The sequence below is a fragment of the Phodopus roborovskii genome, unplaced genomic scaffold, assembly GCF_943737965.1.
Source record: "Phodopus roborovskii unplaced genomic scaffold, PHOROB, whole genome shotgun sequence".
Lineage (NCBI taxonomy): Eukaryota > Metazoa > Chordata > Mammalia > Rodentia > Cricetidae > Phodopus > Phodopus roborovskii.
Genome location: NW_026126541.1, coordinates 239,203 through 254,053, shown reverse-complemented (window position 1 = coordinate 254,053; position 14,851 = coordinate 239,203). Strand labels below are relative to the sequence as shown.

Here is a 14,851-nt window from a genome sequence, read left to right as displayed (position 1 = left end):
ACTGGAAAGAGGATTTAGTTTGCATCACATAATCTCTTTTTGTTGACCCAGAAGCTGAATTTAAACCCATAGTTACTAAGCCAAGACATTATTATCTGTCTATTCTGTGGCTGTCCTGTCAGGGCTCTTTGCCTGTGGGCAGCCACCCCCAAGTATGAAAATTGCCTGATGTCATGTGCACAGATGTGTTACCTCTAGAGTCATGGCAGCCCTGTTGTCCCTGAGAAGAGAACCTTGTTGGTTGCCCTCATCTACAGGTAAAGACTGAAGAGGGATGAAGAGGCTTCAGGCTAGATACTGTTTTGTCTCTGACTTCATCTTCCCAAAAGTCTTTTCCAGGTGGCTTCAGACCATTTTAGTCTTTTCTTTCTGTGAACTCATAGGCTGCTGGCAGATTTTACAGTGTCTTACTCTCTACTGTAGCAGATAGAGGAGGGGACCAATTGACCATCACTTCCAGTCACATCTTAACCAAAAATAATCCAGCCTAGGTTCAAATTTCTTCTCCGTTACTTCTTGGCTAGATGATCTTGGGGAAATTACTTAACCTTTCTGAACTTTCTTCTTTTGCAAGGTGGATGACATAGAAATCCCTATCTCATAGAGCCACAGTGTAGATTAAATATAGTAATTTGTGTTAGGTGTTCCATTCACTATTGAACAGGGTTGGGTTTTAGAGTATGTAAAACATTGTTATAGACTGTTTTTTATTGCTTTCCAATGTTAGATACATAAGTAAATTTCATTTGTTAGTAAAGAAAAGCCAGGGGCTAAGAAAATTTGAAGGGCATCAAGTTCAGGTTTAGTTTATTGTGTATAATTCCCATATGTACCCAAGGAACACTGTGACTTTTCTGGTAGGGTGTCACCTTATGACATGCCATTTAAATGTCTAACTGGAGAAAAGCACTCGAGGTCAAGATCACACTGGCTTGACTTACCCTTTTCTCTCCTACCCTCCCCATAACAGCTGGGTTTTGTGTAGGTGAAAAATAGACAGACCATGGTGCCTAGTCCAGACAGTTTGGCAACTTGGGCCCCTCCTCTGTGAAGCTGAAAAATGTCTTCCTTCTCCCCGGCAGCTCCCACACCCAGCATCTCTGTGTTATCTTTGCTGACTCGTACTAGGATCAAGACCAAACCCCAGCACAAGGCACTCTGTCAGCTTTATGATTGACACTTAAGCAGTGAGCAGCCATCTGCCAGTCATAGCACCCCCCCCCCATCCAGCCAACTCTCATTTTCCTGAGGCCAACTTGCCTACAGCTAATGGCTTGTCCTCCTATTTTATTGCTTGCAGTTATTGGTTCTGAAGAGACTAAACTGCCAGAATCATACAACCAAATGTATCCACTTCTTAGGGGGAGCTTTAAAAAAAAAATTACTGAATTCCCAAAGTTCAAAAGGTGCCTTATTCATCTCTGGAGCACTTCCCTCCTTCCACAGGAAGAGATGGAGCCACAGGCAAGGTCAGAGGTTAAAAGTATCACAGGCCCTTGGCTCCAGTAGGAGAGTGAGCATCTTCCCTTCAGGACACAGTTGTGAGTTCTTAGAACAGAGAATGGGAAGAGGACAGGAGTGAACCAGGCAGGGTTCACAGAATGCAGAGGGAACTGCCACCCCCTAAGACAGCTCATGGTGGAAAATGTGCTTTATCTAGAGCTTGGTGAAAATGGCTTTGTAGCCACACCACAGGCCACCTCCACCAGGACTGGGACCTCTCCAGCCAGCTATGGATGGAGTCTCCAGTGGGGATGTCCCACAGAGGGCAGGACTGGGAAAGAGAGAATGGTTTTCAGCATGTGAAACAGAAAGTCAGTCACTTCGTTTATTCAGTAGGGATGTGCCATCTGCTACCTCTCCATCCTACTACCCCCAGGGTCGACTTCCTGAAGGCACTGCCTAATGGACCTTAGCACGTGCCCCAGCCCCATCTGTGTAGCTGGGAGAGAAAGCAAGCCATTCATAATTCACAGAGTCCACTCCTTGCAGTTTTCTGAAAAATTTCCCTGTGATTTGTTAAAATCCAACTTGAAATTCTGCTGCTTTGTCAAGTCCTGGGAGCAGCTAGCAAGGGTGAATATCAGAGAGGGGATGGGTGAAGCTGGGGAAGCAAAACTCTGAGAGGCCAGGTGACCTCCATGAAGTCACATGACTAGAAATCTCACACTAAATCTGGACTCATTTACTTCCATTCATTCTGTAATTTCCCATCCACACGAAACACTGTTCATGCATCCTAGGCCCCCCCCCTCTCTCTCTCTCTCTCTCTCTCTCTCTCTCTCTCTCTCTCTCTCTGTGTGTGTGTGTGTGTGTGTGAGAGAGAGAGAGAGAGAGAGACAGAGGGCAGGTGCCCAAATACCGGGACATGTATCTACATCTATCATCACCTGGCATCTGGCTTGCCTTTGACCCTGCATCTGTGGGTCAGCTCCAACCACCCTGTCCCTTCTTCCTCACTGACAACAGTCCTTTCCTTCTTCCAGTCCCCAGTTTTCATCACCCAAGTTGGTCAGGACCTGGTCTCCCAGACAGAGGCGAAGCTCCTGCAGAGGCCCTGCAAGGAACTCTTCTCTGCTTGTGCTCAGTAAGTGTTCCAGTCATCAGGGTCCTCCCATCTGGGAAAGTCCTGCCTACTTGGATAGATCATGCCTATTTGGGCATACCTCTCTGCCTACCTGGGTGACCGTTACCACACCTGGACAGACTCCTACCCACATAGGAAAATCATGCCTTCCTGGGCATACCCCTATCTTCCTTGAAAGATAGTGCTTTTGGTTTTAGATCAAACCCAAAGCCTGGGTTTTTGGGGACTGTATCCCGCTCTGTCCTTTCCCACCTCTGAATCCTAGCCCCTCTATGTCAGGCAAGTCTGCATCTAGTCTCACTTCAACTCACGGTCTCTTCAGAGAGTTGTTCCTGAGTTCTAATTTAGTATATCTTATCTCTGGGATTATTGACTTGACCTTTGTGATTTACTATGTTATGTCCCCATTTGATAACCCACCCCATACTCCCTGATATACTATAGGACTTGAAACAAATGCTGTCCCATGGCAGGCACACTGTGAATGGCTTGTAAGGTCAGTCTAGTTTAAGCAACCATTTACAGAACAAACAGGCTTCTGGCCAGATATGGAGCATCCGTTGCAAGGCCTGGCTTGTTTGCAGTTCTGAAGGCCGTAACCCACTCGACTGTCTGACTCTGTCAAAGTGGAAATTATAACATGGTCATCTTTTTGTCACTTCTGGGCTAGGTCTGTCCATGACTACTTAAAGGGAGACCCCTTCCATGAGTACCTGGACAGCATGTATTTTGACCGTTTTCTGCAGTGGAAATGGTTAGAAAGGTGAGTACCATTCACTCCTCTCATTAAAATGTACAAGTGTGAGAGGTAAGGTACAGAGTTCATCTGTATGGTAATTCATACAGAGATAAGATACCTTCCATAAACCCCTGACAACAGTCAAATTGACCATCCTTCCACTAAGTTTTTGGGTATTTTAGAAATGCTATGGGCTTATGAAAGCAGGTTCTGACTTGGTTGTGTGCGCACACACACATCAGCTTATTCATGCTTGTTTCTCTGTCTTTCTCAAATGGATTCTCTCTGTGTGTGTGTCTCTGTCTGTCTCTCTCCCTCTCTCTCTCTCCCTCTCTCTCTCTCCTTCTCTCTCTCTCCTGAAGGTCAAGCCCTGCACCTGCTGAATACATGTTGACTATTCCCCAGCCCCCACTCTTGGGTTATTTTGTGCTACTTTCCATAAAGGATGAATAGCTTTGTACATAAAACTCTGTGTACTTTTGGCAGTACACTCTTCAAAAGGCACCTGATTGTAACCTGTAAGGGTCTGTTCAATTGCCCTCAAAAACAGCCACCTCCAGTTTCCAACCCTGCCAGTGCCTGAGCCCCTGCTCCTTGTATTCCATATTGTTCTCATGTTTTCCTGCCACAGTGAGCAGGGGGTATCTTTACTCTTTATTTTCCACCTCACTAATTATAAGTGAGATTGAGCATCTTTCTGCAGGTTATTTTCTGCCTCAGTCTCTCTAATGTGTTGTAAATGGTTATGCCAATATAACCTTTTTTTTTTCTTTTCTTTTTTTTTTTTTTTTTTTTTTTTTTGCCTTTATGTAGTGGCTGTAGGAAAGGCTTCTGGCCCAGTATCAGATGCCAGCTTTTGGCTGTCTTCTCAGGGACACCTGGGCTGCCCTAGTGCTAAGTTGGAAGCCAGGTACTGAGGGGTTCTGTGGCATGGTACCTTATCTGATGAGGATCAGCAAAGAGAAAATTATGTCACACTCATGAACTGGAAACCTGGAACCTGGAGTTCCCAGAGTTTTCAGGGTTGTGTCAGGGGCAGTTGTAGTGCCAAAGGCAATTTCACTGAAATCCAAGCCTATCCGTTTTTTAGAGGGTATGGCTGTTCAAGCATTGCTGAAGGCTTGTGGGTCCTTCTCAAATTGATCCAGTCCTTTGAATCAGTTTAGTCTCCTCTAGTTCCTGTCCTGATCAGGAATCTTGTAGGGCATGGGGTCTCTCTCTCTCTCTCTCTCTCTCTCTCTCTCTCTCTCTCTCTCTCTGTGTGTGTGTGTGTGTGTGTGTGTGTGTGTGTGTGTGTGTGTGTGTGTGTGTGTAATAGCCCCTGTGCTCCAAGAGGTGGTTTTCCCATGTCACATTGATTAATCCTTGTCAACCAGGCCAGGGATTAAAAAACAAGCTCTTCACCCTGGAGTTCTTGGCAAATGCTAGATGATTTTATTTATTGACTCCTGGGAATACCATCTATGCCTTTTGATCAGAAATCCTGTCTGATCAGATGTGCTAAAATGGCTCTTGCTCATTAAACTGGGAAGCTGAAGACAGAAAATGATGGATATTTTAGTACCACCTCTTTGGCCATTCAGGGTATTCTAGTGCACTGGGTAGATGGAAATGTAACAAAGTAGTTCCTGTGAAGGAAAGGTTAAGAGCTGATGATCACAGAGTGCCTGGACCAGACCTGTAACCAGCAGCATTTGCTCTAAGTGAGGTGTCCTCACTCATGAGTGCCCAGAACAGTAGGGCCATCTGCTAGGCAGGCTGGGGAGGACTATGCGGTCCTATGTGGCCTCTTCCTCCCCTCCTCTTCTCCCCTCCACTTCCTCCCCTCCTCTTCCTCCCCTCCTCCCCCCATGTATGCATGCTTGCTCTTTTGTGCACCATATGCAGCAGATTTCCCTTTTGGGTCTGGCCACAGTCTAAGTTTGGGAGTGAGCAAAAGGATGTTGTCAGTGGACGGGTAGCAGCTAGGGAGCCTTTAGTTGCCTGGGTTGGGCTGAGTTCCTGCAAGAGTCCTGACTCAACCTGGTTAAACACTGTGGGCTTCTTCTTCCAAACCTTCTCCATGCTCTTCTGAACAAGCTGCCCATGACCTGTAGCCAAAGGTCTGAGTCTCTAGCACAGCCTTAGAGGAAGGCACTGCATGTCCTTGGCTGGTTCCTTGCCAACCACCCTTACCTGTTTCCTATGGTTCTCAAATCTTACCTTTAGGAGATGAGTGTCAGATTCTTGATATTTTTTCAGGCAACCAGTGACCAAAAACACTTTCCGGCAGTACCGAGTGCTGGGAAAAGGGGGCTTTGGAGAGGTGAGTGAACATCTTCATTAAGGGTCTTACCCCTCCTGTACCCCTTTTAGGTCAGTAGTGCTTTCAGAAGGATCTTCTGATAGCAGAGACGGAGGGCAAGGGTCTGGCCTGGGTGCTGACACATTTGTGAGGGAGAAAGGAGGGTAACAGAGTCTTTGCTGCCCTGTGTGGGCAGTTAAAGCGGAGGTTCTTTGCAGCCAGCCTCAGATGGGGGCTTCAAGGGATGGATGGGAATCCTGGGTTGAGTTTGAGGAGGGGAATCCAAGGCATGAGGGTACTGAACAACCTTGGCCATTGAGAGGTCCAGGTGATGCTATTAGTGTATCTTGTTATAGGAGTAGAGATTTAATACATATTATCTTGTTTTCTCAATATTTGAGGTCAGCCTTGTTTCTACTTTGGAGCTAAGGAAAACTGTTCAGAAAAGAGCAGAACTAGTGCAAACCTCTCAGTGCTTCTTCCCATTTCTCTGAATTGTAAAGTTAGGGTTCTTGAAGGTCTTCCTTCACTGCCCCCCCCCCCAAAAAAAAACAAACCCTTCCAGCTGGCAGGAAAAACTTAGTTGTACCTGATTGGGGGATCAGGGGTAGCTCTTGAAGCCTCTAACAAGTCACCTGACTTTATTCTGTGGTTATTTCAGTTCCTTCAAGGCCAGGAGTCTTCGCAGGGGAGGAGGAGTCTTGCAGCTAGTTCATAAAGGCAGAGCCCAGGCAGCACTGGGTACAGCCATAGCTGAACGCCAGTAACCACAGGCCAAACCTGCTGGCTTTGGCCCAACCAGTTCCAGCTCCAGACACCTGACATCCTGGCCTTGGAGTTAGGTAAAACACTTTAGTATACTATGACAGTAGTGTCTGCTTCTACTTCAGGTCTGCGCCTGCCAGGTTCGGGCCACAGGTAAAATGTATGCTTGCAAACGCTTAGAGAAGAAGAGGATCAAAAAGAGGAAAGGAGAGTCTATGGCACTCAATGAGAAGCAGATCCTTGAGAAGGTCAACAGCCAGTTTGTGGTAAGTGTCCAGTACCCAGCCACAGGCCCACTCTTCTGCTGATGGGACTCTCTTCCCTCACTAGGAGCGGTAGTCCCCCATGAAGTCAGTCCCCACTTCTGGGATCTCCGTTCTCTGGGACCACATTATAAACTCCTCAGTGAACAAAACTCCAGGCCCAGACAAGGATCTCTGGGTTCCACAGATATTCTTGTCTGGTTTCATTGTGGTGGAGACCATCATGGTGGAGTTTTCTAGAGAGGTGCTATTTTGTTTTCATGCCTCCTGGTCAGTCTAGACCAGACTCTGCCTAAGTAACCAATTAGCCCTAACTTTAAGCAGCTGCATACAACAAAAGCTTATCTGTCAGTCTCATCAAGTCTAGTCAGATTGAGCAAACCACTCTCTTCACTTACTGACTACCCTAACCGAAGCCAGGAAAGAATGCTGCCGGTTCTCCATGCCTCTGCTGGACTAGCATTCCATGCTTTCACACATAGTCCATTGGTCACAACTAGTTTTGTCAGGGACAGGCTTCCTGCAGAGGAGGCTGGGGAATATAAAGGTGCATGGATATTTGTTAAGCTCTAAATGTTTCCTTCACATGCTATTATAAAAACATATATATGAGAAGTAAAATTCAAATGACACAGAAAGATACACAATAAAAACAAATACCTCCTTTTATGAGTAGTCATTCCATGCATGCTTTATTCATGTATAGGCTTTATTATTTTTAGCTAACAGGGCCATCCTGTACATATTATGTATGCTATGATGATTTTTTTTTTACCCTGAAGTTGATTTTTTTTTCTCTGCCTAGACCTACAGCCTAGCTAGCCTGCCCCCTTAAAAAAGAAAAAAGTATACAACCCTGTTAGATATAGTCCATCTCTACAAACTGAAATAATTTCTCATTTGTAAACCTCTACCAACCATGCTATGATGCCCAATTTTAAATATTCCCTGATATGCTTCTGTGGATAAAGCCAGAGGCTAGATTCATAGCAAAGACACTATAATAAGGACTATGCACATTATCTGAACATTGTTCTCAACTGATTGACCCTAGTGGTATGGAAGCAGTCATCACCTTTGCAGACCTTGCAGAAGGTCAGGGTTCTATTTGCCGATGTCCCTTTCAGCCCTTTACTCTGAGCCACTTGTCAGAAGATTTGAACACAAGTTCTTTGCTGGCTATAAGGGAAAGTAGGCACAGGGTATGAGATGGTTTGTCCCCTCTACTCCCCTCTATCTCCTAGTGTTAATGACTCAAGAGGAAGGCGTGTTAGTCAGTGGCAGTTGCTGTGACCTTACCATAGTGCTGCTCTGTGTTCCCAGGTTAATCTGGCCTATGCCTATGAGACCAAAGATGCACTGTGCCTGGTCCTAACCATAATGAATGGGGGTGACCTGAAATTTCACATCTACAACATGGGGAACCCTGGCTTTGAAGAAGAACGAGCCTTGTTTTACGCAGCTGAGATCCTCTGTGGCCTGGAAGACTTACACCGTGAGAACACTGTCTATAGGTGAGCAGTGCTCTCAGAGTCAGGCTGGGCCCTTGAACTCCTACAGCAATAGTCCGGAGCTCCCAGGAATCCAAGTGACATCGACCGCTCTCTCTATAGTGTCTCTGGCCTGTAGTGATGAGAGAAGCCTAGCTTATAAAATTATATTCTCCAAATTCCTCCTCTAAGAAGAGACTGTGACCACCATCCCATTATCTAGCACCCTGGGATACTCAGTGGATCCTGTTTGCTATCTTGAATCAGTCCCAGTGAGATGAAGGAATAGTCACTGTTCAAGGCCTGTCCCATAGCCTGTACTACCCAATCCTGAGCTTATTGTAACTTTCACCTTCCTCCCCTCACATCTTAACACCACAGTGGCCTGGACTCTATAGAGCCCCATACCAAGATGCTTCTCACAGTGAGCAGGACTTCATAGCCCCTCATAGTGCAGAGGATTTTGAAAAGCTCTCTTGCCTCTCCCTCACTTTAAAAAAGATTTTTAAATTTATGTTTGTGAGTTTGCCTGTATCAGTGCCTGCTGAGTCCGGGGCAGTGGCTTCTCTGGAGCTGGGATTATAGATGGTTGTGAACCATCTTGATATGGATGCTGGAAACCAAACTCTGGTCCTTTAGAAGAGTATTAATTACTCGCAACCACCAAGCCATCTCTTCTGTCTCCCCTCCTGCACTTTGAGCACATATTGAATTATTCCCTTATGTGTTCAGGAGAAGGGGCTGATGTTTTATATTGGCCAGTTATAGCTCCTTTTTCAAGGGACTCACTGGAATCTAATTTTTGTAGAAAATTGATTTCCACCATCATGTGTCTAAAAAAAGAACCAAAAACAAACAAATAACAAAACAAAACAAAAAGCTGGCAAGCACCTGAAAGGTAAGGACTGATCATAGAAGCTCCACACCGGGCATTGGCATTGCCAGCATGTGGAAACTGTCAGTCCTCATGGACTGCACCTACACAGTCAGTTGATGACTTTACATGAAGAGACCAAGAGGATTTTAGAATCAAGAAAGAATATTCCTGAGAGGTCCTGCCCCAAATGATAGCCCCTGCCTATACTTCTTTCTATTTTGTGTTTATTATAGTAAGAAGTCAGAAGAGTTATCCTAAGGGCTAAAAAAAAAAAAAAAAAAAAAAAAAAAGAACCTCTTTAATTATCTTTCACTTAAAAGTGTGGTGGGGAGTAGGGGGACAAACTCTCAAGTCCTAAATTCTCTTTCTTTAGGGCAGGGAAGACCTAAAGCAGTGGTTTTCAACCTTCCTAGTGCTGTGACCCTTTAATACAGTTACCCATCTTGAAGTGGCTCCAAGCATAAAATTATTTTTGTTGCTATTTCATAACTATAGTTTTGCTACTACTATGAATCATAACATCAATATTCTTGTTTTCTGATGGTCTTAGCTCTGCTTTCACAGGTTCGTTCTATACCAACAGGGTTGTGACCCACAGCTTGAGAGCCACTGGCCTAAGATATTCCCCTGTCTTGACTACCTGCCTTAGATTATATGTGGATTTGATCCTGTCCAGTGGTTCTTGGCAATCTGTTGTTTCCAACCCACGGCCACTAGTTTCTTGAGTTGAGAGTTCTTGCCCTTATTTGGAAATGCTAGCACATCAAAAGAAGCCCATGTAAATAATAAAAAGCAGCAAAGCTGGTTTGTAATAAAGAAGGGTATGCAAATACCCATCTCATTTGGTGAGACTGCCCAGGATTTGGATATATGAACCACTTCCTGCAAGAACAGCTGCCATCAGTTAAACAAAGCTGGCTGTTGCGGAACTGGAGCATCCATCCAGATGCCAGTATTGTTAGCCCTGGGGTGTAAACAACGGTACACATCCCAATCTAAGCTACAACTTTATCCAGCTTTCACTGGTAAATCCAGAGTCTTCTGCCTACTCCCCTTTCTGGAGGGCAGAGGTTCCCCTTTCTGAGAAAGATCCTGTCACTGAATTGAGGAGACATTGGGGATAAGGTGAAGAGCATCACAGCAGCTGTGCCTTCTGCCCAAGCTTCTTTCTGGGCCTTGACAGAGCAGGACTTAGGAGATGCGCCAGCCTCCTGGGACCTCTTCCATAGGTATCTTTCCTCTGGCTCATCTTCACCATACAGCTTTCGTCTTAGTGATAGTACTGGTGCTCTGGTCTTGGTGTCTCCTCTTTGTTCCCAGGGCCTGCTCTGCCTACAGGGTATTCTGTGATATCAGGTCTTCCCAACCCTCCAGAGAGTCTCTGATCATACTAGACAGTGTCCTCTGTCCCATGGAAGACCTCTGCGAGGACAAGCACTAGAATTGGCCTTTCCTAACCTCTAGTTACTCTCTAGGAAAGAGAAGCAGCCATTGGCAAACCTCAGCATTTGTTTTAAATTACTGGGAGGAGAGAAATGATCTCACAATGGTCTTGACACAGAGAGACCAGACATCTTGAGGCACCTGGGTCTGATTGGCCTCAGAGGGTCAGCCCAGATGCTTTGTGTCTTTGCTGCCTGGAATGGTCATGCTCAGATGCCTTTTGTTTTCACCTTGCAGAGATCTAAAACCAGAAAACATCCTGCTGGATGATTATGGTAAGTCAGGGGTTGGAAGATGGGGGCCTTTTCTATTACAGTATCTGAGGTTAATGTCCCAAGTTACCCAGAACAAAGGCCTGCAGAGACTCAGGAATGGTGGAGACTGGGCCAGGACCATGGGAAGGGTTGGAGGTCCATAGGGCAGTTCCTGCTCTTTACTCCTAGGCCTGAGGGAGAATCCTTCTGTGTGAAGCAGTGTACCTCAGCTGACTCTGATATCTAAGCCAGTGTCAGTGACAGAGAGTAACAACCAAAAGCAAAGGAAGCAAAGGTTTGGAGGCTTTGGGTAGTGCTGCACATCCATGCCGTTTGTCCTGCTCTTTTCCCTGTTTGTGAACCAGAAACCTCAGGACTGTACTGGATGTGGGTGCTGGACTATGTAGGATACTATGTGACAGCCCACAGGAAACAGCCTGTTGGATTCCAGCAGCTGTGGACATGTCATTATCTGTGTACTGTCATTGTTACTTGCCCTTGGGCGTAAGGATGTGGGTAGTATTCCCCCATTCATTTCAGTTCCTCACACATGCAGCATGTACCTGACTAGGTCTTCCTATCTCCACGGAGGGACAGGTGGCATCCAAGTGTCCATCTTACATACATACATTCATACATACATACATTCATACATACATACATACATACATACATACATACATACATACTAAGCCTGAGACTCAGAAGAGCCAGCCTGACCATGGCAAAGATACTACCAAGTCTCCTACATGTTCCTGGGCTACACGGCCCTCCTCTTCCTACCCAGTTTGGTGACCTGAAGAGAGCTGTGTGTGGAGGAACAGGGAGTCCTCTGAACGGTCCAGGCTGCACTTTCTGAACTACTCACACTGAAATCCCACAGTGGCAGTCCACTGCTGGTACAACATAGTCTCTCCCCTTTCCTGTTAGGTACCACAGAGCTGGATACCATCTAAGATACTCAGGCCTGACAGGCATTTATGGACAAGGGCATATGTTCCTTCCTGGTTATAAAATGTAGCCATGACCCTGCCTAGGTAGAGGTAGAAAGTGCTGCCTGGGCCTTGGGGGCCAGTTTGAACTCTGAGCTCAGATTCCAGACCAGGCCCTGCCTTTCTCATTTCTTCATTTCTTTGCAGGAAAAAAAAAAAAAACAAACAAACAAACAAAAACCCACACACCTCTAAAGACCAATCAGGAAGGCAGGGAGTGGTTTCCCAAATTGCTTTACAACTTTTTTCCCTTAAGCAAATTGTCGCAAAATGTCAAGAACCTCATATTTTTCCTGTGAAGCAAACCCAGAATCAGCCAAGATATTTTAAACCCTGTGACCTCAGCCTTCCAGGAAGCTTGTGGGGCATTAAATGTGACAGACCAGCCAGTGGCCAGGCTTGTCCAAGCATCCTTCTGCGTCTTCATTAAATGTTTCCCTCATTATGTGCAATTTCTACACATCTCACCTACCACATGGTTACCCTGAGAGAATAGACTGAAGTCACATCTTCATTGGACAGAGGCGTTGTGAGTCTGTGTGTCTGACCACATGGCTGTAGGAACCCATTGACCCTGCTGTCCCCAACAGGCCACATTAGGATCTCAGACCTGGGATTGGCTGTGAAGATCCCCGAAGGAGACCTTATCCGTGGCCGGGTGGGCACTGTTGGCTACATGGGTGAGTAATACCTTATACCTATCACAATTGAGCCTTCCTGTGGCCATTACTCATAAGTCTTCTAGTCTCTGGTTTGCTGGTCAGAAGTATTGTGCTGATTTTCCATAGGGATTCTTTGGAGGGCCAATCAGGTGGGGTGGTATAATGGGACCCAAGATGTGACCTAAACTGAATTCTCTGTAACCCCCAACCACAAGCCCACCTAGGTCTCAAAGATAAGCCATCCTTGGGGTTTGGACCAGGGCCTGGTACTAGCATTTCTAGGGGAGCCCTTGTTGAAGAAGGACCTACCTAAATGAGGTATCAGGTAGACAGTTCTTTGGGAAGATTTCTGAGAAGAGGGAGGGCATTAAGAAGACCTCTAAAGTTAGAGGAGCCTACCATGTTTCCCAGCTTGGTTCTAAGTAGGAACCACTCTGCCTCCTTTCTGCCTGCTCCAAGACTAACATGCTGGGAAGAGACCTGGAGTTAAACTCTTAGAATTTCCTGCTTGTATCCCTAGTTACCCTGAGATGTAGGGGTCCCTGAAAGCTCTAGGTGAGATACCTGTTGCCCTCTGCCCAGGCCTGCACCTGCAGATGATGTGTGGGATTCAGTACATTGTATCTAGTTTTAGATGGTCCTTTTTCACACCACATAACAGTTGGTAACATGTGGGATATGTGTCTGTGTAAATGTGTGTATATGTAACCATGTGAATTCTGATAGATTTGATAGATCTGAGGGATACATGGAGAATAGATGGATAGAGGATGGATGGATGGATGGATGGATGGATGGATGGATGGATGGATGGATATATGGGCAGAGAGGCAGATGGATAGATAAAGATACACCTCTTCATGTACCTGTATGGAAATCTGTTTACATGTTTGTATCACTCTCCTCTTAGACACTGTTCTGAACGCTTTGTCTATACGTAGCCTCTGTCACATGTCCACTGGTGCATGTCATGTGTACATGCTTTTCATTCTGGCTGGCCTCAAGACATGTAGCCATCTCTTTTGTACTTCTATGGTGAATCTGTGAGTCATCTTGTCAAAGTGGCAGTGAAGATACAGTAAAAGATTTAAAGATTATTTTATGTGTATGGGTGTTTTGCCTGCATGTATGTCTGTGAACTTAGTTGCCACAGAGACCAGGAGAGGGTATTGGATCCCCTGAAACTAGAGTCACCTGTGATTGTGAGCTGCCATGTGGGTGCTGGGAATCAAACCCAGGTCCTGTAGAACAGCAACCCCATCTCTCAAAAAATGATTTGAAGTCCAGGTAGATTAAATATAATCTTTAATTTAGATGGGTACCCTTCTGCAGTGAAATAAATATGTATGCAGCGCACCCTGTGTATAGAAGCCATGCCTGTCACTTGAGACAAAGCAGGGAAAACTATGGTGTGTATTCTGTCTGAGGAGACATTCCCAACCATCATAATTAGAGTTCTGAGGCCTCTGTAGAGCCCTTGGGCACAGTGAAGCATCATGTCAGGGAAGGCTTTCTAGACAAAATGGTATTTGCACACCTGCTGAGTTGAAGTTGGGGTTTGGAAGGAAGGTAGCCTCAGCCCAAAACTCCAGTCTTTCTGTGAGAGTGCATCGCCCTTGGGTACTGCTGGGATGAGGAGCAGCACTGGCCTGTGTGCTTGGGCTGCATCTTACTGCCTGTTGTCCCTCATTCTTTCTCCTCCTTCTGTCCTCAGCCCCAGAAGTCCTGAACAACCAGAGATATGGCCTGAGCCCTGACTACTGGGGCCTGGGCTGTCTCATCTATGAGATGATTGAGGGCCAGTCACCATTTCGAGGCCGCAAGGAGAAAGTTAAGCGGGAGGAGGTGGATCGCCGGGTGCTGGAGACTGAGGAGGTATACTCCTCCAAGTTCTCTGAAGAGGCCAAGTCCATCTGCAACATGGTAAGCTCTTGGTGAGCCAGATGCTGCCCATAGGCTACTGCCAAGTAGTGGTATCAGCCTGTGTCTAAAACATCAGACAGGCTGAAAGGTCAGGAACAGTAGTACATACAAAGTTGTGGCTTCTGTTCCTTGATCTGGATGAGATGGTCAGACAGGCTTTAGGGGAAGCATGGCATATTGGGCAGGATACCTCATGAACCAAGAACTGGGGATTGAGTGAACATCCATGAAGGCATGTAGCTTTGTGGAGAAGTCAGCCAAGGATAGAGATGATGGCCCAAGTTGATTCACAAGCAAGTTTCTGCTTTGACCTTGGGCCTCCCTTTCCCCTTTCCCTCAGCTCTGGATTCTAAACACTGGTTTGAGGGTAAGGACTACAGGAAGGGTGTTGATATCCTTGGGGTCTTTGGACATATTCTTATAGTTTTCCATCCACTGTGTGGAGAGGTGGTCATAGCTCAATTTCTGTATGACAGCATCTGTGAATGGGTAGGACATACAAGTGTGGAGGATTAGACTATCTAGAGTGGATTGGGGCCACGTATTGGACATACTTAGCAGCCATAAGGAGA

General features: G+C 45.9%; 1 protein-coding gene across 1 annotated transcript in view; it reads left to right on the top strand.

Moving 5' to 3' along the window:
- Nucleotides 1-14,851, top strand: part of Grk5 (G protein-coupled receptor kinase 5) — a 181,630-nt gene that overhangs the window by 156,080 nt on the left and 10,699 nt on the right. The window contains exons 5-12 of the mRNA XM_051199972.1: nt 2,487-2,587; nt 3,258-3,350; nt 5,568-5,631; nt 6,501-6,641; nt 7,962-8,152; nt 10,686-10,723; nt 12,285-12,374; nt 14,071-14,279. Of these exons, the coding sequence (XP_051055929.1) occupies nt 2,487-2,587; nt 3,258-3,350; nt 5,568-5,631; nt 6,501-6,641; nt 7,962-8,152; nt 10,686-10,723; nt 12,285-12,374; nt 14,071-14,279 (927 nt within the window). The remainder of the gene's footprint in view (nt 1-2,486; nt 2,588-3,257; nt 3,351-5,567; nt 5,632-6,500; nt 6,642-7,961; nt 8,153-10,685; nt 10,724-12,284; nt 12,375-14,070; nt 14,280-14,851) is intronic.